This window comes from Prosopis cineraria, unplaced genomic scaffold (genome assembly GCF_029017545.1).
Source record: "Prosopis cineraria cultivar Desert tree isolate PC_DT_omini unplaced genomic scaffold, ASM2901754v1 PC4, whole genome shotgun sequence".
Lineage (NCBI taxonomy): Eukaryota > Viridiplantae > Streptophyta > Magnoliopsida > Fabales > Fabaceae > Prosopis > Prosopis cineraria.
Window position 1 is genome coordinate 42,091,035 of NW_026555335.1, and position 23,353 is coordinate 42,114,387.

Genomic DNA, 23,353 nt, shown 5'->3' on the forward strand with positions numbered 1-23,353 from the left:
GTTATCTATATTCATAGAACATAATTGTCATTCTAAACACTTATATCATAATACAATTAACATATAACTATCCAAAATAGAGTTTTCCCGATTACCTTAAACCTTTAAGAGGTCAAAGGTTTATCCCTCAATATTCTAGTTTTCAAGCTTAAATTCCCAAGCCAAAATTTGGCGTCTAAGAGCTTAATCTACAATTTACCAAGTTAACCTTCATTAAGAATGTCAAGAGCACACTACTAACTCACACTTTCACTTTCCCATCTTCTTAACAACATTGATTTCACCATTTAGGCTTATCTATTAGATTTATTAACTCTTCTTAGTCCCCAATAGTATTAATGAGCCATTAAATTTTTATTTATAGCATCACAACTACCCCAGCAACCATCATTAATGAAATTTTTGGATATTTGTGAGGTTAACTAACCAAAAATCCCACAACTAGTTTAGATACTCTAATCTATTCTCATTAACTCTATTTGAGTCAATAGATTCAGATCCATAATCTATAGGAACTGACAATCATCTCCCACTATCAAACTTTAACCATAAAATTCATAAATGTAGAAGAGATAGGAAGAAATGAGTGTAGGGTGCTTACCTTTAATGTTTAGTAGCCCTAAAATAATCCCAATATCATCAAGAAACAAACCCTAGCAAAGTATAAATCATCCTCTTTGTTTTTTCCCTTTCTCTTCTTTCTGTTTCTGCCTCAGTTCATGAGTTATAACCTGTAGAAAATGGCCACGTGACGCGGTGAACACTGAACGTGACGCAACATATGGCATAGAAAGGTCCCTTTCTTGCTTCAATTATGTCTGTGCATCGTGGCGAACGTATTTCACGCCGCAGCTTGTGGCACAGAAACACTCTTTCCTTGTTTTCTTCTCTCTTTCGATGCCCAGTTGTCTCGACTTATCATCGGACCCACAATTAGGGTTGAAACACAATCAAAACTAGTCATTAGACCTCCTTAACCACACATCACGTCAATTTACTTAATTATCATTATTAAGTTTAGTTAGTCAGGGGGATTAAAATTTAGGATGTTACACGACATTTGTGCACATACAACAACATGTGGCACAATGCCATTTCCCTTTCTTTTTCTTCCATCTTAAGGTCTGGGTGTCTTAACTCCATTTTGAACTTAATCTTAAGTCTGAAATTACAACCCAAAATATCTATTAGCTTTCTGTAATCATACACCACATTAATTGCCTAATTAATTTCATTTAACACAGCTAATTAGGGATTAATTTTCAAGGATGTTACATTTATTGTTAGGTTTTCACTTAATTTCATTTCAAAAAAAATAAACAAATAAAGTATGATAATTCTGATATCAATTTAAATCAGTACATCTAGTTGTAGTAAAATTTTAAAAATTTAAGAACTTTGAATTTGAGTAATTCTGGTCCAAGAATCTTTATTGAAATTCTCCCAAAAATATAACTTTAATTTATGTTGTTAAAAATTAATTTTTTAAAATAATTTTAATTCATGAAAAAAATAAAAAAATTGTATAGGATGGCACTGTAGAACTGCTATGCCAACAAGGAGATTTTATACTTATTTGTTTATGAAACAAGTGATGTTTGAACATAAAATTATGGAAACTATGAAATGAGATGTCGTTGGGGTCTAAGGGGTCGCGGTGGGTCACGGTCAGCAACATGGGGAAGAAGAAATAAGAGCGCCAACCGTTGCTGATAAGCAAATCCCCACCAAAAGCGACGCAACACGTGTCAGCCGCACGATTTTTGGATATTTTTTGCTTCATTTTTGTCGCTCTAAATCTCCGCCAGACGTAGGCGCTGAAGCGCGGTTGAGTTGAGAGAGGTCGGAAGCCAAATAATAAGATACCTAACATTCTCGAGCTACCTTCGTTTGAATTGAATCGCGTGGGAATTTAGAGTCTACCTTCTCAGAACTCAGAAGAAGAGAATACAAGAGATGGCAGCAACTTCATTGTGTTCATCGACGCTCCAATCTCAAGTCAATGGATTGGCTGGTGGACTCAAGCTTCAAAAGACTTCTCTCTTCCAGCCTCGTTCTGTCACTTTCTACAGGTATTGCTGCTATTTATTAATGCCCCTTGTTCTCTGAATCAGTGGGATTGATAATATATTAGAAATTGTGTGCTCGGGAAGCTAATGTGTTGTTACAAAAAATCCCATTGCTGAGCATTTCATAAATTTTCTGTAGAGACCTTGAATTGTTGATTATAACCACCATTTTCCTGATAGCGGCTGTTAGATAGAAACGCTCTGGAATCTCTTCTGCGGTGATGGGTGTCTATGGCAGTACCTTCTTCTGGATGAGAGGATCGGTTTTTGCTTGCGGGATCTACAAAATTTAGGAAATTATGCGCTTCTTTTCCTTTTGTGAAAAGTTTATTTACCCTTGCATGAAGAGAGAATTGCATTCGAAATTAAGGATTGATTCTTCAACATCTACGCATCACTCCTCACTGATATTTTAATAACCCCATTTCAGTATGGTACCGTGATTATGGGAATATTGTACGATTTACTTTACACCACCCCACATGCATGCATTGTCTCTTTCTTTTAGTCGTTCGGTAGGGCATCGATGACCTTTTATGCTGGTCAGAGACTCAAATGGCTTTATTTTTATGCACCCGTGACATTGCTTTGGCACAAATCTTGTTTCCACTTTCTATATTTAATATCAACTGATGATGTTTGAAGTATTCCATCCATACTAGGCTGAATAGAATGTTAAATCCATTCACTGTGAAATCCATCTGCTTGTCTGTGGCTGCTTTGTGTTCAGGTTGAGTACTGAAATGATATGCAGCATGAATGTGTATTCAGCGAAGTGCATGTTCATGCAATTCCTAGTCATGCCATGCTTGTAGGACTTGCATAATTGTATATGTTTGTTACATGTGCCTTGTGTTATTTCAATGTAACGGATATCTTGTCGCTTTTATAGCCTTTAATTACTTGCTATTTTATGGATTTAGGAGGAAGCTGACTACTACAGTGAAGGCTATGTCTCGTGTTGACAAGTTTTCTAAAAGTGACATCATTGTTTCTCCTTCCATTCTTTCTGCTAACTTTGCAAAGTTGGGAGAGCAGGTTTTATATCATCTCTCATTGCTTTAGTTAGTATCCAGATTTTAGTTTTTCTACCAAACACCTAGGACACTGGTTGAACACTCAACATGACTATAATGTCTAATTATATAATTATCTTATCAAGTCTGCAAGAAAATCTGTCTTTTTGCCTGCAAGTTATTATTAATATGTTTCTGATTTAAAATTGTCAGTCATGCTTGATGGAGTTTTACTCGTGTTATATAGGTAAAGGCTGTGGAATTGGCAGGCTGTGATTGGATCCACGTGGACGTGATGGATGGACGTTTTGTACCAAATATTACAATTGGGCCTCTTGTGGTTGATGCTCTGCGCCCTGTGACAGACCTCCCATTGGATGTGCACTTGGTATTCATCTTTATATGCATGTAAATCAAGCTGACATTGAAAAACTTGCTCTTTTTCTGATGCACATTTAAGAACTGCAGATGATTGTAGAGCCTGAACAGCGAGTCCCAGATTTTATCAAGGCAGGAGCTGACATAGTTAGTGTTCATTGTGAGCAATCTTCCACCATCCATTTGCATCGTACAGTTAATCAAGTAAGACTTTCTCTGATCCATCTACTTTTTGAGTAATGCAGCTGCAATTGAAACCAAGAGGACTAACAAAAGGCAAGCATTTGTAAAATCGGAGGAACTAGAAGTTTGTTTAAAACCTATGATGTTTGACACATAATTTCAGAACATTCTTGTAAGGGACCAGTAACCACCATACATAATATTGATGTTACAAGATGAGAGTCTAATACTCCAAACAGTGAATCAATGTCTTCACTGTCACCAATGTTTGTTGGTTGGTAAGTTTGAGCATATACCTACCTAATCATGATGTGGATGAAAAGACTTGGTTAAAGCAAGTTAAGGGATGGTTAAAGAAATGGCCATTGCAATTCTTTTTTGTTGTTTAGGATATCAACCCAATTGTTGTTTATGAATACAGTTTCTCTGGATGTCTCAAAGTGATCTTTTGCATCAAGCATTTGAGCTCAGAAAAAGTGGATATAATCTTTGAATAAACTTATATCTATTTTATGTCAGATCAGGGCAATTCTTAAACCGTGATTGGGTTTAAAGTAAAACCTTGTTATATATATACATATATATTTTCTAAAAAATAAACCTTTCACTCATACAGGGTCTCACAAATGTTTCTGAGATGAACACGTGATGAACAAAATTATTTCATTCCTTTTATTTTACCTTTTATTGGTAGCTTTGGGTTAATGATGATTCATGGCCCATTTAGGTCATTATACGATACTGTAGGAGACATAGTTCTCCTCAGGTAGCCAGAGCTACATGGATTTGTCTCTGCCCATATCGTTCCTGTTAAGGTACATTTGCCTCTTCATGCCCAATTCGGTATTGAAGATGCTAAAGAAAATTATAATTGGCCAAATGTTCGGGGTTTTGCAACCTCATACATGCTCAGTTTTCCCCTTTTCTGATGCTATCTTTTCACCATGGCACAAAATATGTGGTCTTACTATTGTGTACATTTCAGAACTGGTCTCTTTCTTCCAGCTCTACTGGCTCTCCCATGCTTCCAACTAAATGATGGGATACTTCCATTTAGGGGCATTGGAGTTCAGGAATTGTTCCTTGGAAAGTGTTTTTCACTTCAAGTTGTCGTTTAATTGATCTTATTGCATTCTCTTGATACAGGTGAAAGGCTTGGGAGCCAAAGCTGGAGTTGTCCTAAACCCTGCTACTCCATTAAGTGCAATCGAATATGTAATTGACGGTGAGCAATTGCAGTTATTTTTCCTTTTTTTATTTGTGTATTTATTTGTTTTTATTATATAATGGGAGTATAAACATTAAACAATGTGCATTAAGAGCTTGGTCTGAACTATGGTTTCTAAGCATTGCTTTATTAGCCATGAACAAACACAAGCTCTTGCTTTCGGCTTGGTTCAGAATAGAAAACATAGCATATTGGAAGCCGTCAGTAATCCATAAATCCCATCACTGAATAAATTGATGTGTTATAAATGAATCTTTACATTACTAAATTGGAGAATTTCTCACTAGCTTTTTATTATATTTGATGTTGGGATGCCTTGGGGAGGTTTTCATTATATACACAAAATTGATTGCCTTCACTTTGGGGGATGTTCCTATTTAAAGTTTAGGTAATAAAGAAATTTGGACAACTAAAGTGTTATCAGTTGCTGACAGTGGTTGATTTGGTCTTGATTATGTCTGTCAACCCCGGGTTTGGTGGCCAGAGTTTTATAGAGAGTCAAGTAAAGAAAATTTCTGATTTGAGGAGACTTTGTGCGGAAAAGGTATGATGTAACATTTTTGTTTATTTTAACTTTCCTCTTTTGCGTAAATTCTAATTGCATTTCTTTTTTCAGGGAGTGAATCCATGGATTGAAGTGGACGGTGGAGTTGGTCCAGCAAATGCTTACAAGGTGCCTTGTGCTTATATCATCTTCAATCTGTAATATTTTTGAAAAAGATTTTCAGAGTGTTCTACTTGCTGAAAATAATCTGATTAAGGATAAGGATCACTGAAGTCCTTGGGGAAGATAACCACAAAAAGATATATGAAAGCAACTGTGTCTACCTTGTCAAGTAGAGCAAGTAAACTAGCATAAATAATTCTGGGGCAACTTGTGAAAAGGTCCTTCAACTAGTAAGCCATAAGCTGGATCATTTGACTTGCAAGGTCCAATTTTTAGTAATATCTGTTTTGGCAGGTGATTGAGGCTGGAGCTAATGCTCTGGTTGCTGGTTCTGCTGTGTTTGGAGCTAAAGATTATGCTGAAGGTACAACATGGAGAAAATGTTTGTCCGTGTCGTTGGGCATTATTGGTAATGGATGGCAATTTATTATCATCTTGACGTATTTTCATGATCTGAACTCACTTGCAGCAATAAGAGGAATCAAAACCAGCAGAAGGCCCGAAGCAGTTGCTGTATAATGTACTTCCCGAGGATGCTGTTAATTTGCCTGTAATGTAAGTTATAATCTCACCCACCATGAAGGTTTCTTCACTAAATTTTTACATTCAAGTTCTTATTGGGTGTTGAATGTCAAAATTTGATCCGCCTTTGTAGGAAAGAATCAAAGAACATAATGGTGGACATTGCTTCTGAAGCTGTTTTACAACATAACAAATAATCATATGATGCAATGTAATAGGAGAGGAAATTCTTACATTCATTTCCTTGAGGATAGGCACAAAGAATGAATTAAGATCCACTAAAATAGATGTGTCGATGAACCCCGCCACTTCAAACACTTGCCTTCGCAGCTTCGCAAGCTTTTGTTTGGCACTTATAACTAGAATTTTTCTTAGAGTTACAATAAAAATTAGAAAGTATATGCTCAAGCACGATTTAAATATTGTTCTCACAAGGTTTACTCTATATGATCTTTACAGACAATATCCATGAATAAGCAGCCATATTAGACATCGCGTTGTCTGGCTTGCCGTCACCAATTGCTACCGCTTGTCGTGAATGCACTATATGAACCCGGTCTAAGGCTGCTGCTGAGAAGCGTAGTTTGTGTAGAATGTTTTTGGTGGGTCGGAACTGACTCTGTACAAGTTGGATCACTGTAACCTCTCATGTTACAACTTGTAAAGCAATTATGCATTGTGACCGTACAGGGATGGTTGTATTCATGAGATGATTTCTCTCAGTTGACACTTGTTACCACTTTTCTTCATTCCCCGGCTTTATTTGTGCCTAGTAGTAGACAGTTCCTGTTTCTGTCTGTCTCGATCCCAAGTGGTCAAAGAAATGAAATAAGCTCAAAATAGAGATATTCTTTAGTTGAAATTAGATCATGAATCTCATATTCATACGTAATTAAACTGCATTTATATATATATATATATATATATATTTATGAATGTTTGATTCTATATATACAAGCATACGCACAGATTTTGTATATAGTGCATCTATGTGATTTTAATCTTTTTGAGCTCTGAAATAAGCTGAAGATTATTGACAGAGAGGAACGTGGAAAAGGGATGTGCCTAGGTATCCTGCTAACGGGGACATTGTGGGGGCTTTGCGCAGAATACTTTAAAAAATAATCGTCTTTGTTATATATTATTAGATGCATAACAATTAATGTGTTCGCATGCATGTGTTTTTGCCAACAAAACACAGTTACATAATTGTCCAAATGCTGAATCAAATCAGGTAAAATTTGTCCTTTCTGTGTCTTTATTTTTCTTACATTTTTATTATTAAAAAAAGCAAAGAGACCACCCTGAGAACATTCCAACGATAATAAGATTAATATTTAATACTTTTTTTGTTTTAAATTATAAAATATTTTTAAATAAAATCTCACATATCAATAAACTTTATTAAATATATTTAAAAATATTATCTTTTCAAAATAAAAATATAAATTTTCAAAAATAATCTTCATTTAATATATTAAAAAGAGAAGGGATGATTGTTAATTATAGAGAGAGAAAGGGTAATATTGAAATAAACTTATTTAATCAAACTTTAATTTTTTAAAAGTATCTTATATTTTAGGATGTCGAATCTCTCTCATAAATGTCTTATAATTTAAGACGAAAGGAGTACATTTCTAAACAAAAGGTGCCATTGTAGCTATGATCAATATATCAACTTTTACAGTAGTGCATTATTCTGTTTTTAATTAATAGATTTTAATTTGTATTGTAAATTGTTTGAAAAATAAGTTTTCGGGTTATTAAAATTTTATATTATACAATATAGATATAAATATAATATACCTAAGTTATAAATAATATATTCATTATTATAATATAACAAAATTAATGTGGGATTTATGTATTTATATAGAAATACTTCCTCCATTCTTAATATAAGCCCTGATTATCAATTTTTTATCCATAAATATAAGTCTTAATACTACAATTTATAGGCATAATTAATACTTGTTTTATCTAAAGATATCCCTTATGGAAAATATAAATTTTATCCTTAAATTTTTATAAGTTGATGTGCCCTTTCCCATGAGATTAAATAGAAAGTGAAAATGACGATGGAGGAAGTGCAAAACAAACTAGTACATCCAGTCCTAATTTTAACAACTAGTTGTTTTTATTCATAGATATCAAGAAAACATGTTATTAATTTAGTTGATGTTTAAAATATTACTATTTCTTTACGGTTTTTTTTTCCAATTAAACTATTATGTTTATAGACTAATTTCGAGTAAATGAGGATGGTTGTGTTAGGCTCTCAATAAGCAATATAAAACTTTATTGAATCTCATATGGATATAGACAATATATGCTTTTGTGCTAATATTAGGTTGTTGCTCGTAAATAATGCATTGCATGGTTCAAGGACAATGTCAAGTGAGTTAGAATCACTACTTGAGCACCCCATGTAGTGTTAAATAAGCAAGGACTATCGTGTTATTCTAGATGAATGTAGCTAAAGAAGTTAGTTCATAAAAACAAGATCAGATTTGATATTTAGAACGTTGAGACCTTGACTTGTAAATCATAATTCATAAAAAAATTAATATCTTATGCTGTAGGAAACTAAATGACTCAGTGAACAAGCAAAGAATATTCAAAATTTCAAATGTTAAGATGTAGGGAAAGTAAGTGCATGGAATGAGATAGGTATCATTATTGATGAGAAGCAGAAGAAGAATGTGGTAGAAGTTATAAAAATTTAGGGCATAATTATTTCCTTAAAAATAGTTTTTTAGACGTGAAACTGTCAATACTATTAGCGTTTATACACCTCAGGCGAAGCAGAAGTCAGTCTTAAGGAATTGTCTTAGACAAACTTGAAGGGGTTGATTCAACACATGTACAAAGTGAAAATATTTTTATTGGAGGAGACTTTAATTGTCATGTTGGGAGGGAGGAAAATAATTATATGAGGGTTCATGGTGGTTTTGGTTCTTAAAATAATGAATGACAATCTATTCTTAATTTCTTTTTGACATATGATTTCAAGATTATCAACACTTGTTTCAAGAAAAGGGATGAACATCTCATTACCTACAAGAGTAGAGCCTCAAAATCACATATTAATTTTTTTTTGACAAGAAACACAGATAAAAGACTCTAAAAATTGAAAGGTGATTCCTAGGGATGGCATAACAACACAACATAGGGCCATTATCCTTAATATGCGTATCACGAGTAAAAGTCAAAAGCACCGAAGTGGTAAATTCAAGGATTAGGTGGTGTCAGCTAAAAGGTGAGAAGTGAGAAATTTTCAAATGAAATCTTTTCGCCAAAGGAATTTAGGAGTTTTAGGAAAATGCTAGCATTTTGTGTGGAAATATGGATAAGAAGGTGAGGAAAGTTGCTAAAAAAGTTTTGGGAGAGTTAAAAGATTTTAGTATGAGAGATAAAGAACTTTGGTGATGGAATGATAGTGTACCAAAAAAAAAAAGCCATACATAAAAATGAGTGTTTTAAAGCCATCCATTTATGCAATAATGATAAAAGTTGAAAAAAGTATCGTATAATTGAGAGAAAATCAAGAAAACTATGAGTAAAGCTCATTCTAAAGTATTTAAAGAGTTTTACAATTGTCTTAGAATAAAGGATGAAGAGCAAAAAATTTGTAAGACTATTAAGAGTAGAGAAAAAGATTAAGAATTTGGAACATGTAAGGTGTTTTAAAGATGAAGAAGAAAGAGTTTTGATTACAAATTGTGATATTAAAGAGTAAAGATAGATGAAAGACTTACTTTTACAAACTTTTTAATAATGAAGGAGGCTCGCCAAGTAACTTAGAAGATTTAATAATTCATAAAGGAGAATAAAATTTTGTCATTCTATCGAAAGATATGTGATAGTAAGATAAATGAAGCTTTTAAGAAAATGACAAATGATAGAGTTATTGAACTTGATTGTATTCCTATTAAAGTGTGAAAATATTTAGGTGAAGAAGGGGTGGGATGACTAACTAAGTTATTTAATGAGATATTGTAATTCAAAAAAATGCCTGATGAATGGAGGAAAAACATTTTAGTTTTTATTTGTAAAAATAAAGGGAATATTTAAAATTGTGCAAACTACAGAAGAATTAAACTTATGAGTTATATAATAAAATTGTAGGAAAGAGTGATTAAGCATAAGTTGAGATTGAAGATTGGTATTGTAACAACCTTGAAAAATAAATAAATGATACTTAAATTAATAATAGCATAAATTGATTGTTTTTATATAAATTTGGCAGTAGGTGCAATGAGATAAGAGTGCTAGTTTATTAGAACTTATATCAATAAATTTTTAGGTTCAAAGTTTGAATTCTATATAATAACCCAAAAATTTAAATAAGATTAAATTTAATGATAAAGTATTTTGATTATATTTGATTATATTTTTATTTTGCAATAATTTTATCAAGAGTGAATGGGTGGCTCAATCGAAATGAGTATGGATGAATACACTCAAGTCCTAAGTTCGAACCCTCCGAGAATATTATGAAGGATTTTTATTTTTGCTTCATTATGAAATTACTATTATGCCCTTAGGAAAAAAAATCTGTGGCAGAGAGCAAAACACGCGCATCCTCTGTTTTTGTTGTTTTTTTTTTTCCTTTCCCAATGTCTTCTTTCCAGCAAGAGATCTAGGAGCTTTGAACAGAACCGCCATCCTCCTTCTTCTTCATCTTTTTTTTCTCGCACTTATTCCGTCACATCCATGGTGTGTACACAAGCTCCACCTGCTGCTGCACGCCGTTGCAAGAGGACGAATCACGGGCTCTTCTTCTTCTGTGCTGTTGCTCATCTCCCTGCTCTCATAGTTGCGATATCATCCTAATTCTCAACTTGATACTCCAGATGTGTTGGCAGTAGCAGCCAGGGGAAATCCTCGATCTTCTCCATCTTCTTTGCGTGCGGTGCTGGTTTTTGTGAGTGTGAGCACAGAGTTTTCCTTCCCTTCTCAGCGTCAAACTATCCCTCTTCCTGGTTCAACATTATCGGCTTTGTTGGTTAGTAAATCTTACCTCTCTTCCCTCCTCCATCTGGTGCTGTTGGTGTGCGAGGAGCTGAGTAGTTAAAGCTGGAGGTTCAGCTTGTAAGTCTCTTTGCTTTGTAGTTGGTTGTTGTGACTCTATTCCTCTCCCTCTCTAGTGCATCGTGTTCAGAAGTTCCCTCCCCTATTTAGCTTAAGGTGCGATTTCTCCTTCCCTTCTCTATCTTCGTTTAGTAATCTGTGATATAAGAACTCCAAGTCTCCTTTTCGTGTGAGTGGGTGTGTGAGTTGATGATTTAAGTTGCAAAATTTTTCCCCTCTGCTGCTGCTGAACGTGACTGTTTAGATATGATTGTATGAAGAAAAAGCTTGATTTAAGTTGAAATTTATGGTCGTAAAACAAGGAGATGATGGAGTAGGTTTGAGTTTAATTGAAGTTGATTGGATTATTGATTATAATATTGTTACTGTAAAATCTTAAGAAAGTGATATTGAGGAAGAAGATGTTAATATTAGCTTAAGGATTGATGCGCATAGAGTGTTCGATTAAATGTCTGTTCGGAGATTTTTGCTTGGTTGTGTATTTTCTGAAATTCTATTGATTTAAGTGAAAAGCATAATTGATTCAAATATTATTCAGTAGAGTTTTAATGTGAGCATTGTAAAGAAATTGTGACATAAATTATGATGTTTAGGGTAATTATGAGTCATTTGGATGAATTATGGTTGTGTAAAAACAAAAAAAATAAAATTAAAATTTAAAATTAAATTCAATTTAGAATCATGTTTTGCTCTTACAGGAAGTTAAATCCTGTTATCAAATTGAATATAGGAAATTTTATAAAGAACTTATCAATGCTTGAGAATTGTATGGTTGGCAATGTATAAGTTTTCATACCCATGTAAGATTTGATTTTAGAATGCATATAAGATGTTTGATGAAACGTTGTAGGAAGAGTGCAAATGTGAACAATGGTATTGTTTAGTTAAAACGTGTCAAGGGATTGTTATGATTTGTTAGGTAAAAAGGAACGTGAAGGACATGAATTTCTTGGGAATGAAAATTAAAAAGATCAGGGTCCATGAGCAATGTAAGAATAGAATATAAGAAGTGAGTAAATAATTATGAGTTTTATAAAATTTTAAAGGTTCAATTGTTATTATATTGGATGTTTCAGGAATAAACCTTGTGGTGAGGGAGGTTAAGGGATAAATTACAATGTTGGGATTATCTCAGGTAAGTGAATAGCGTCCCGACTAATTTTTTTTCCAATCCAAATTTCCTTTACTAAAATATTATATTTTTCTGGAAATTATTTTAATAGCATTAATGTGATTATTGGATATTTGTTGATTAACATTTCTTTATTTTGAGAAATTAGCTTTACCAAATTTGAAATGTTATTTGATCAATTAAGTCATGTTTGAACTTTAATTATGAAATTTTTATTTTATCAAATATTAGATTGATACAGAGAATGATTCATGCGAGATCGACATTGAAAACTTTTTTTTTATTCAATAAATGCAAGCATGAGCATCGGATATGAAATTTGATTCTAGCAAGTTTTAATGCTTAAAAGTATTCATGTGAGTTTGATTTTGAGAATGAGGATTGTATCCTGAAAGTGATAATTTTCTTGCATGTTGGAAAATAATTTTAAAAAGGGATTTTGTACAGAACATTGGTTGCTAACGGTAGTTCCGTTAGCCCTTGGCGCGCCATGGTACACCTAGCTAGCAAGGTATTTATAGGAGGTACTAGCCTTGTGCAATGGCTAACGCATGTGGAACGGAGGGATAATTATTTATGAGCATTATACTCATGTTTGTTTCGTGGCTTCAAGCCTCGTTTGGTTAGCATTATTCTCATGGACTATGTGTCCACGTTTGTTTCGTGGCTTCGACTGCATTTGATTACTTACCCTCGTGTATTGTGTGTCCACGTTTGTTTTCGTGGCATAAGCCGTGTTTGGTTACTTACCCTCGTGGACTATGTGTCCACGTTTGTTAATTGTTCTGATAAGTCCCTATAATTATGAATTCAATTATTTGATGATTTTACATTCCATTAATGTTATTCAGTGATTTGTTTATAAATATTTATTTCATTTATGTACTTTCTTGGAAGCAAGCTCCATTAACATTTGCCGTGATAGTCAATGATTTAAGACCTAATTTTAAAATTTTACAGAGCTATTCTATTTTAAAATTTATTATATTTTTATGAAAGCTGTTGTCTCTTTGACTCACGCATTATTTTAATCTTTTCCTTTTTATTCAAGTTTTATTAATTATTGTTATGACATTATTCACTGAAAATTTTTATTTTGATCTTAGATACATTAGCTAATGTTGTGCTTTTCGCTAATCCTTGAGGGGCTGTAATATTCGATTGAGATGAAAAGTTGAAATCAAACTTCTTTAAAGTAAATTTCTTATGTCAGGTGCTCCACCTAAGTTATAGTTAAGGTCCTCATCCTTATAATTTATACTTTGTTATTTACTGATCGAAAGAGAATTCTTGCGGCTACTATTGTTTTGTAAAATATTAAATCTTTTGTTCATATAGTTTTTATTGAAGATGGTTTAATTTATTATCAAATGTCTTCATGGCTTTTAAATTAGAGTTTTCTTGAGTAAAGACTTAAGATATGGGTATTATCCTTATATTCTGTGCTGAACATGTTCTGTTTTCGAGGTGTAACAGGTATTTTTGAGGGCCTCATGTCAGGTAGAATGACTATATAAGAGATTTATCTATTAAGGAAATTGATAGAAAAATATTGATGTAAATGTAAAAATTTACAAATGGTTTTCATTGATTTGAAAAAAGTTTATAATTGTGTACTAAAATTTGGAAAGTCTTGAAAAAAAAAGAAGTCTAAGTTGTCTATATTAGAGTTATACAAAGTATGTATGAGGGGTCAACAAGCTAATGACTGATATAAAAACATCTGGTGATGAAATAAATGACTTTCATATAAGGACTCGATTATATTAAAGATAATCTTTGAGTCCTTATTTATTTGACATAGTTTTAGATATTTTGATTGAGTATATTCAACAAGAAATTTTCAAATACATGCTTTGTGTGAATGATATAATTTTTATTACGAAGACAAAAGAAAAAATTAACTACAAACCTGAGTTATGGAGGAGAACATTAAAATCGAAAGGTTTTCACTTAAATAGGAGTAAGATAGAATATTTACATTGTAATTTTAATAAGATATTAATTTGTAGTAATGGAAGTGAAATTAGGAGATTAAATTATATCTTAAATGAAAAAGTTTAGATATTTGAGAGTTATTATTCAATATAATGAAAAAATTAATGGAGATATTGCACATATGATGCAAATTAAAAAAAAGCTAAAAGAGTTATTTTTAATTGAAAGATACCTAATAAACTTAAGAAAAAATATAATTTTTAGTCCCTACATTTTGTACTCAATTTGGTATTGGTCCCTACGCTTTAATTTGGTGTTCTAAATCCTTACAGTTTTCTCCATCTACACTTTAAGTCCCTACACTTTCATAACGGTGCCGACGTGGCATTAATGATGTTAATTATGTTGATGTGGACAATAACAACGTGAATTATATGGTGACGTGTCAGTTAGTGGTTGATGTGTATTTTTTTGGAAGGGGGAAAAAGAAAAAAAGCTTATGTGTACTATCTCTGATTCTTATTATAAAACATTTTTAACCATTTTACGTATCTTAAAAAAAGTTAGTTTTTTTTCTTGATATCATAAAAAAATGATATGTACTTTTATTTCTACTTTTGGTTTTAAATAATGATACAACTACATTAAATACTTTCATTAATCAAGAAAGGGCCAAGTAAAATTGAAAAAAAAAGTAATTTAATTATTACAAAGTGTCATATATTTTGAACTAAAAATTTCTTCTAGAATATATCCTATAAATAAATCCTGAGGGAGTATTTTTTTAATAATTGAAAAGTGAAAAATTCTTGTCCTAACTTTAAACCTGAATAATATTATATATATATATATATATATATATATTAGAAGACAATAAATCATCCTGAACCTAAATATATATATATATATATATATTAGAAGACAATAAATCATCCTAAACCTAACCTTAAACTAACTTTAAAACACAGAATCACAGGAAAGGCTCTCTAAAGTATAGAATTATAGCAAACTTAAAAATAAACACGTGACATTTTTTGTAGCCTTAAACCCTACTTTTATATTTATAATAATTATTAAAAAAATACACATAAGCTTTTTTTTATTTTTTTTTCTCAGAAAAAAATACATATCTATCACTAACTGACACATCACCATATAATTAATGGTGTTATTATCCATATCAGCATAATTAACATGATTAATGCCATGTTAGCTTCCCTCTGAAAGTGTAGGGACCTAAAGTGTAGATGGAAAAAATTGTAAGGACTCAAAACAATGAAAATAAAGTGTAGAAATAAATAGTAAATCACGTGCAAAGTATAAGAATTGAAAGTTATGTTTTTCCTGAACTTAAAGAAAAGTTTTATCAAATTGTTATAAGATTAACTATATTCTATGATAGTGAATGTTAGAATTTAAAAGGATAGCATGAGCATAAAGTTGGAGTGATAAATATGAGAATGTTGATATGGATGTGCAAGCATATACATAAAAATAAAATTCAAAGTGAGCATATATGAGAACAAGTAGGCATAGCATCTAATGAGTAAAAAATGATAGAAAATCATTTAAAATTGTTTGGACATGTGCAAAAAAGATTGCGAGAGGCACCAATGAGAAAAATAAGATGGATACTCTAAATCCTACAAAAAAGGGTAAAAGGAAGTTAAATAGAACACTTATAAAAGTTTTTGATGACCGCTTAGTTAATAATATTTTTAAAAATTTAATAAATGATAAAACATAATGATAAAATGCAATTCATATAACCAATCTCATATAAAGAGATAAAATTTTTTGTTGCCATCATCATGATATTTACAACTTTAAAAGGCACTTTTTTTTAAAGTAAAGTGGGCTATGGCATTTTAATCATTTAGTAGGATTAGGATATACATGAAAATATATTTTAATTATTTCTAAAACTTTAGGAAAAGTCTTAATCCTAATGTGTTGTAGGTAGGGACATCAAATTCAACCTTATCAAAACTGACTCAGGGATAGAAGGCTATTGAAAATCAAATTCACCATTAAATTAATTAATGATAAAAATTTTAATCAAATTTTATTAAATAAAATATTTCATTAAATCGGTCAATATATTAATTTATCAATTTAACAGTTTAATCAGACGCCGGATTATGATAGAAGTACATTATTTATAATCCTACCTACAACACATTAGGATTAAGACTTTTTCTAAAGTTTTAGAAATAATTAAAATATGCTTTCATGTATATCCTATCCAAATAATTCATTAATAATTAATTGGCAATTATGCAATTTCCGTATTTTTGGTTTGGCGCTGATGAATCTTATCGTTTTTGTCTGACCAAACAGGCAAACACCAGATTGAATGATTCAGGAATGAATGAGGTGGTGTCTTCCGTTCCCCTGTGGCTTGATCGAGTAACGTCCGAGAATCTTTCTCACTATCTTTCCTCGTCTGCACCCCCAATTGTTATCCAAAAGAACTCCCAACCATCTCGACTTCGTTTTTCCGTAGCTGACTCTGCTGGTGCCCCAAAATTCTCGGCCGCTCTACGCCTCTCAATTTTAACACCTGGTGTTTCCATCAATTATTTGTCGCTGTGACGTTGATTCCCAGTATTATGGAAGCTGAAGAGATTGAAAGAGTTGGAAGATTCTGTTTTGTATCGAAATTGATTTTATCCGCTATTTTTGGGGCTCTCACGGGATGTATTGCCATGGGTAATGAAAGCTGTTTTCTTCTTCAACTTCGATTTTCATGTGGTCTAAGTGAATTGAATTATCCTTTGCTTATAATCTTTCTCTTGGTTGCTTCGGCTTCTTAAGAAAAATTAAAGACCCCCGTTTCATTTTCTCTTGGTTTCTATATAATTCTTGACCCTTGCTGTTATCAATTGGAAAACCGGGAGTAACTTGGATTGAAACTGGATTGAGTTATATCGTTGTTTGCTTCTTATTTCTCCAATCGATTATAGTAAAATTTCATTGTTATTTGAATAGCATCTCTTGTTGCTAATTTGTTAAAGCAGCATGTTTTATTAAGCTAACATCTGTCGGCATGCAATTCCCTAATGCAGCGGGAGCCATCACAGGAGCAATAGCTGGTGCACTAGCGAGTAGAGCTTCCGAGAGCGGTTTTCTCCGTGGAGCTTCATTGGGTGCCATTGCTGGGGCTATAATATCCGTTGAGGTGTTCGAAGCTTCCCGCGCCTACTGGTGTTTAGAGCAAAATGGCTCAAGGAGCTCATCATCCATGGTTGGTAGACCTTTTGCTCTGGAGTCTCAATTTTACCTGGATAAACTGTTTTTGCTCTTGATGACTGAATATATGTAAGTTGCAAATTTATATGGTACAACATGACTAGTCTTTTGCTTTAAAAGGTCCTTTCGGGAGATGTTTCTATGCCTTGTGTTTGTGTGTGCTTGACTGTTCGTTGGGTGATATCTTAAAGAATCTGGAAGGTGGTCTTAATTCTTTAGCAATAAATCAATTCTCTACCATTTGGATCCAGGCGGATTTCATAGAGCAACTTGTTCGTGGGAGGCTTGTAGAAGAACAATTTACGCCAGCTATACTAACTGCTTACAGTTGGCAGGTTGTTTTACTCCCTGTTTTCCCTGCTCATTTTTTTTTTCTTTTCTTTTTTTCCTGATGAGAGAGGGAGAGATAGCTCACTGTATCTGTGAATGGATGTAACTAAAAATGATGTTCACTGCCTTCCGCTGATGCAGCATGTGTTTGGGATTAAGTTTAATCATTTTATTGTGATTCCCGACTTATTTGTAACTATAGACTTGATATGTTATGATTCGCCTGATTGTCTTTCAATTGAATTTAACTTTTGGAACCGCTCATAGGAGACCGTTTGGATTTTCATTCTTAACATGTCATAATTTACTTTTTCCCCCATAGAACTAGAGAACCCTTTTGGTATTTTAGTCATGTTGATCGTTCTAAATGCTATATATTACTTGCAGATGTTTAGTGTTTAATTGTTGTTGCTCCTGAGATTTGTATTTCTGTCTGGAGAAGAATAGCTACTTTCAGATGTGTGATCAGTTTCTTTTATTTTAGCAGGTTGGGGGTGCTAATACAGGGGACGGTGAGATTCCTGAGGTTCATAGCTTAATTTCCCCTAGAGGATTGTCTGGGGATTCGTTGAAGAAGTTACCACACCATGTTATTTTAAAGGACACGAAGATGGAGAATCTCTGCTGCACTATATGTTTGCAGGTTCTACTTTTATGCTCATTTTGATTGCAATGTCAATATATAATTATATTAAAGAACAAAGAAGAGTCTATATTATTCATTGTTCACAGTGCACTCGGATTGCTTGTTGAATCCCAGTGCTCATCAGTAATCATCATATATGCTTATTCATTGGTTGGAGTTGTTACTTGCTTTGCTTGTGAATTAATGAGATAATATAACTCCAAAGATGCATTTTATTGAGCCGGCAGTTCCTAGAATTCTTATCTTATTATTCGACTTTTTCATCGAAGAAAGGTAAAAACAATGGTATTAATTATATTAAACAAAAATGAAATTTGCAGGATATTGAAGTAGGAGAAGTTGCGAGGAGTTTACCTCGCTGTCACCATACGTTTCACTTGAACTGTGTGGACCGATGGCTTGTCAAGAATGATTCATGTCCTGTCTGCAGACAATATGTATAGTTTATCTATTGTTCATTTTGAGCTCATATTTTTGGGCCTATGCATATTGTACAATATGTTTCTATATGCAAACGACGAGTTCCTTCAAATGGGAAGGGGATTTTGTACAGCTTAAAGTTAATAATGTAATTATCTTTGTTCGAATTATTGACTATTTAAGTCGTTGGGTCCCATGTCTACTCTGCTAGGAAGAATGAGTACTGGTAGTAGACACGACACGTAAATAAGATCTTTCCTTTTTAACAAAGACGATTCTAAATATTTTGATTCATTGGGGAAAACCTTATAGCATGCGTGCTTTGTTGGGCTAGGAGTCATTAATGGGCAAGCAGCCACAAGCTTTTCCGCTACTTATCAAATGCTCTAGTAACCAAAACCTTTCACAATTTTGAGTGTCCAAGTTGCATATGCCACACATATCTATGACTGAATTACTCATACACATCTCTGGTTTAGCCATTGTTTACAAGGAACAAAAGCATGGATTCATGCCCAACTGCGTTACTGAGAATCAATCAATTGATCCTCCGGAACAGTTACAAGGCCATGCTAGATTTCGCCCCCTGTTACTCTAAACCATGTCAATGTCTTCTGGAGTTTATGTTTCCTCCATATCTTCCTAAATGGACATTGGTGTAACAGTTGCATTAAAAGCTGCTTTTTTAAGGGCTTAACAAGCAAGTTGTTGTGTCATCAAGGCTACTACGTTGAACTAAAAGAACCATTTCAAGCCAATACGACTAAGCTTGTTTGATAAACTGAATTCAAGGGAAGTGACGCAATTATTTGTCCTATGGACACTGTTTACTCGTCAATAGATCATGTAATTAAATTTATCCTTGTATCCAAGAGTCAGACATAAGTTCCTAAATAAACTATCCTTCTCGTCATTTTGTTTACTCCCAAGAAGAGCCTACCTGTAGAATGACATGATCCCTGTCACAAACTGAAATTCAGAAACGAGGATGGGCATCTTCCCAACGCTCGGGATGAATATTTCTGTCCATGATCTTGGAGCAATGTTTAAGATATAAACAGCATCGAAATATTCATCTCCAGCAGCACCAAATGCTTAAGTTCCGATAATGACTAATTGAAGAAATTGTTAAATCTTCCTTCTAACTAATCTATTTTTCGCCCATGAAGCATATTGCATGTCTTAATATCTCGAAATGGATCATTGCCCAGAATTTCATGTTTCAGCACAAGCTACTGCTTCCAAGATCAGTGAATACCATATTCCATTAAATTCTCATAGCACATACGAGCTGACTTCAAATATCCACTTGTTTGATAGCCCCTAAGCAATACACGATGAATCAAAGTATTTCCCATGACACCCAATTTGAGCATATCCGCATGCAGCAACATCACATCTAGCATATGCTTGGACCGGAAATGTGCCTCCAGCATGTTGGCATAAACTAGCATGTCCGGTTGCAAACCACAATATCTCATATCTGCAAAAAACTTAGTGGCCTTAAAGATCTGTCCATCCTTACACAAACCTTGAATTATGATGGCGTACATCACGCTGTTTGGGGCAAGTATGCCATTATCCTCATCCAATTTATCCATATGATCTCCAGAGCAGGTAGCTCCTGTTCTCTCCAAGAATAGTTTAATTGCATCAGAAGTCCTTCCCTCTTTAAAAAGGCTATCAATTAAACAACAAACTGTAACTACATTGGGTGTGAATCCTGCATCTAACATCTCCTTGTACAGCCTGAAAGCCCCTTCTATGTTTCCATCCTTGCAATGCCCATCAATTAATGCCGTGTAAGCAACCACATCAGGCACAATACCTTTGATTACCATTTCTGTGTACAAACCCATTGCAGAATTTACGTTTCTTATCTTGCAAAACCCATCAATTAATGTAGAAAATGTGATGATATTTGGTTCTATTTTTCTTTCAGTCATTTGAGAACACACCTTAATGGCCATCTCCACATTGCCCTCTTTACAGTGTCCATCAATGATTGTATTGTATGTCACGGAATTTGCACGCACCCCTGCTTTCTCCATTTTCTGCAATATTTCATTAGCTTCTTTCAATCTACCTGAGTCACTCAGACCCTTGATAAGTATACTATATGTGAACACATCTGCCAAAACTTCAAACCTTTCCATTTCTATTTGTAATCGCATTGCTTCATCCAAGTTCCCAGCCTTGCAGCACCCATCAATTAAGGAATTATAAGTATAGGCATTAGGAACAATGCCAAGTTTTGCCACAGAAGCAAAACAGTTTTGGGCAGCTTTCATTTTACCCATTTTGCACAGAACATCTATCAGTATAGCAAATGTCACAACATCTGGGTGTAAGCCATGATGAAGCATGTCCTGAAACAAATCAAAAGCTCGTTTAGCATTAGCAATCTTGCCATAACCATCCATTAGAGTATTGTAAGTGTACGAATTTGGAACTACACCAGATCCTCTCATCAACTTAAACACGTCCTCTGCTTTTGCCAGTCTACCCTCATTGCAAAGGGCACGTATAAGAATAGTGTATATCACAACAGTCGGTTCAATCTGCCTCTCCACCATTTCATCAAACAACTTGTGCGCTTTGATTGTGTCACCTTGTGTGCAAGAACAATGGATTAATATGCCATACGTAATAACGGTTGGAGAAAAACCAAGAGACACCATGTCCTCATAAAACGTCCACACGCAATCAAATCTTTCTATCTTGACCAACCCATGTAAAAGTGCATTGCAAGCCTGCAACATAGGCAACATTCTCATCTGTTTATACACCCACAAGGCTTCCTCAACAATACCCATCTTGCAAAAGGCAACAATTAAAACTCCAAACACATCAGTGCTGAATTTAGAACTCTTCAGCTGAAAGAGAATGTCAAAGAGGAGACAGCATGCACTGTGGGGTTTTCGTGACTCTTGGAGCTTACGAAAGAGGTGTTTTGTCAAGCAACTGGCCTCACTATACTGCTTAGCCCCTGCTAAGATGTGAATCATAGCAGCATAAACCTGGGGATTCCTAGCTGCATTAATTTGCCTGGAAGCATTGTTGAAGTACCATAGTGCCTCCATATGGGTTCTGCAATTGAGAATGGTGTTGATAATGCATGAATCGGATGGAGACAATGTAGAAGAGGAAGAAGAAGACGACTGCGAGAAGGATATTGATCTCAATAATGTTGAAGAGTGGCTGGAATTTAGGGGGATGGCTTTTCGCCATATAAACATCAACATTGCTTTGATGACGGGAGGGAAATTTCTCTTCCATCTATTTTGCAGCTTTGATACATGCCATCTTTAACAACAAGAAGCTGCTATTCCCTGATTTATCAATTCACTCTGCAATAAAATCAGCATTTTTCAAAGATCTTACCACCTGAAGCACCAGTGATAGCGCCTATGAAAGGTCCCCGTAATAAATAAACAAAATTGTAGGCATGCAGGTGCCAGATTAAAAAAGAAAGATTCTCCAACATAACTTAAGTAACAACATAATCATTCAGCTCATATGAAGCACCGATGGTTAAAACAGTAAAAACTGGAGTCCTATGGTGTCAGATCTGCTCATGATCCAACACTTCAAATAAACCTTAAACACTACATGATTTGTTGTGTCAGTGCTGTTTGTGCAAGTATTCAAGCTTCTTAATTTAGCAATCCCCAAAATCATCAGCTTTGGCGACAGGAAGGCTTGAACATCAACGATTATATCGAAATATAGAATATTTTCACTACAACGATTGAAGAATTGTTAATATTAAACAAAGTATTCAGTGAAGAAACCCCTCCACTACAAGAAAATTCTCCCTTCTCTGTTTTGGTACAGCAATCGTCAAGAAGCCAATGTCTAGAGGCTAAACCCATAGTTATTGATGTCCAAGTAAAGGATTAAAACAGCACAAGTTATTTCTATGGCTACGGATGAAATTTGAAAAGAAAAAAAGAAATTGGTTTTTACCAATGGCTAAATAGCCTGTAAAAGCTAAAGCTCAAGAACTGGCGCATAGCATCTATCACAACACAGTACGAAATCTTCCAATTCCTTCCATTTCTCCAGATTCCACAACCCCGGAGCACGGACGAATGATCAACCGGCTGTGCGTCATCAGCGCCCTAGTAACATCAGCTGTCGGCCGACGGAGCTGCGACGAGAGAACTCGCGCCCCTCTGATGTCCGGTTTTGTTAAAATACTTTTTTCTTCGGTTTTCTTTGTTCTTTTTTTCTTACTTGTCTAATTGACTATTATTTGAACTAAATACTACTTTAACGACTAAAATATTCTTTTTAATAAAAAGACAACTATAATTAATTAGGAAAAGAAACAGTAGCATTATACAAATATTCGTGATGAGAATTAAATTTATTTTCACTAACTAAAGACTGTCACCAATTCAACTAGCTTCTTGATAACTTTTTAAACCAATAATAACCAAAATATAAAAGTAGATAATTAATGTTATTTCATA

The 23,353-nt window shown here is 33.8% G+C and overlaps 3 protein-coding genes across 5 annotated transcripts; 2 read left to right on the top strand and 1 right to left on the bottom strand.

Moving 5' to 3' along the window:
- Positions 1-1,812: 1,812 nt before the first annotated feature.
- Positions 1,813-6,812, top strand: LOC129309563 (ribulose-phosphate 3-epimerase, chloroplastic). Its single transcript, XM_054951175.1, has 10 exons — positions 1,813-2,072; positions 2,993-3,107; positions 3,333-3,473; positions 3,554-3,667; positions 4,793-4,871; positions 5,309-5,418; positions 5,491-5,547; positions 5,836-5,905; positions 6,011-6,096; positions 6,523-6,812. The coding sequence occupies exons 1-9, from the start codon at positions 1,957-1,959 to the stop codon at positions 6,058-6,060; spliced, it is 852 nt and encodes a 283-aa protein (XP_054807150.1). The 5' UTR covers positions 1,813-1,956; the 3' UTR covers positions 6,061-6,096; positions 6,523-6,812.
- Positions 6,813-10,697: 3,885 nt separating this feature from the next.
- Positions 10,698-19,042, top strand: LOC129307668 (NEP1-interacting protein-like 2). 3 transcript variants are annotated; one of them, XM_054948524.1, is made up of 6 exons: positions 10,698-11,253; positions 16,568-16,939; positions 17,296-17,474; positions 17,731-17,814; positions 18,297-18,452; positions 18,776-19,042. In XM_054948524.1, the coding sequence occupies exons 2-6, from the start codon at positions 16,840-16,842 to the stop codon at positions 18,896-18,898; spliced, it is 642 nt and encodes a 213-aa protein (XP_054804499.1). In that variant the 5' UTR covers positions 10,698-11,253; positions 16,568-16,839; the 3' UTR covers positions 18,899-19,042. The 3 variants fall into 3 exon arrangements, with proteins under 3 accessions (XP_054804499.1, XP_054804498.1, XP_054804500.1); XM_054948523.1 differs by lacking the exon at positions 10,698-11,253 and having other exon boundaries at positions 16,492-16,939; XM_054948525.1 differs by lacking the exons at positions 10,698-11,253; positions 17,731-17,814.
- A 659-nt stretch (positions 19,043-19,701) lies between these two features.
- Positions 19,702-23,090, bottom strand: LOC129307667 (pentatricopeptide repeat-containing protein At5g61400). The gene is made up of 2 exons (XM_054948522.1): positions 22,845-23,090; positions 19,702-22,225 (listed from the first exon to the last, which is right to left on the bottom strand). Exon 2 carries the CDS (start codon positions 22,118-22,120, stop codon positions 20,123-20,125), a length of 1,998 nt encoding a protein of 665 aa, XP_054804497.1. The 5' UTR covers positions 22,121-22,225; positions 22,845-23,090; the 3' UTR covers positions 19,702-20,122.
- Between the last annotated feature and the right edge of the window lie 263 nt (positions 23,091-23,353).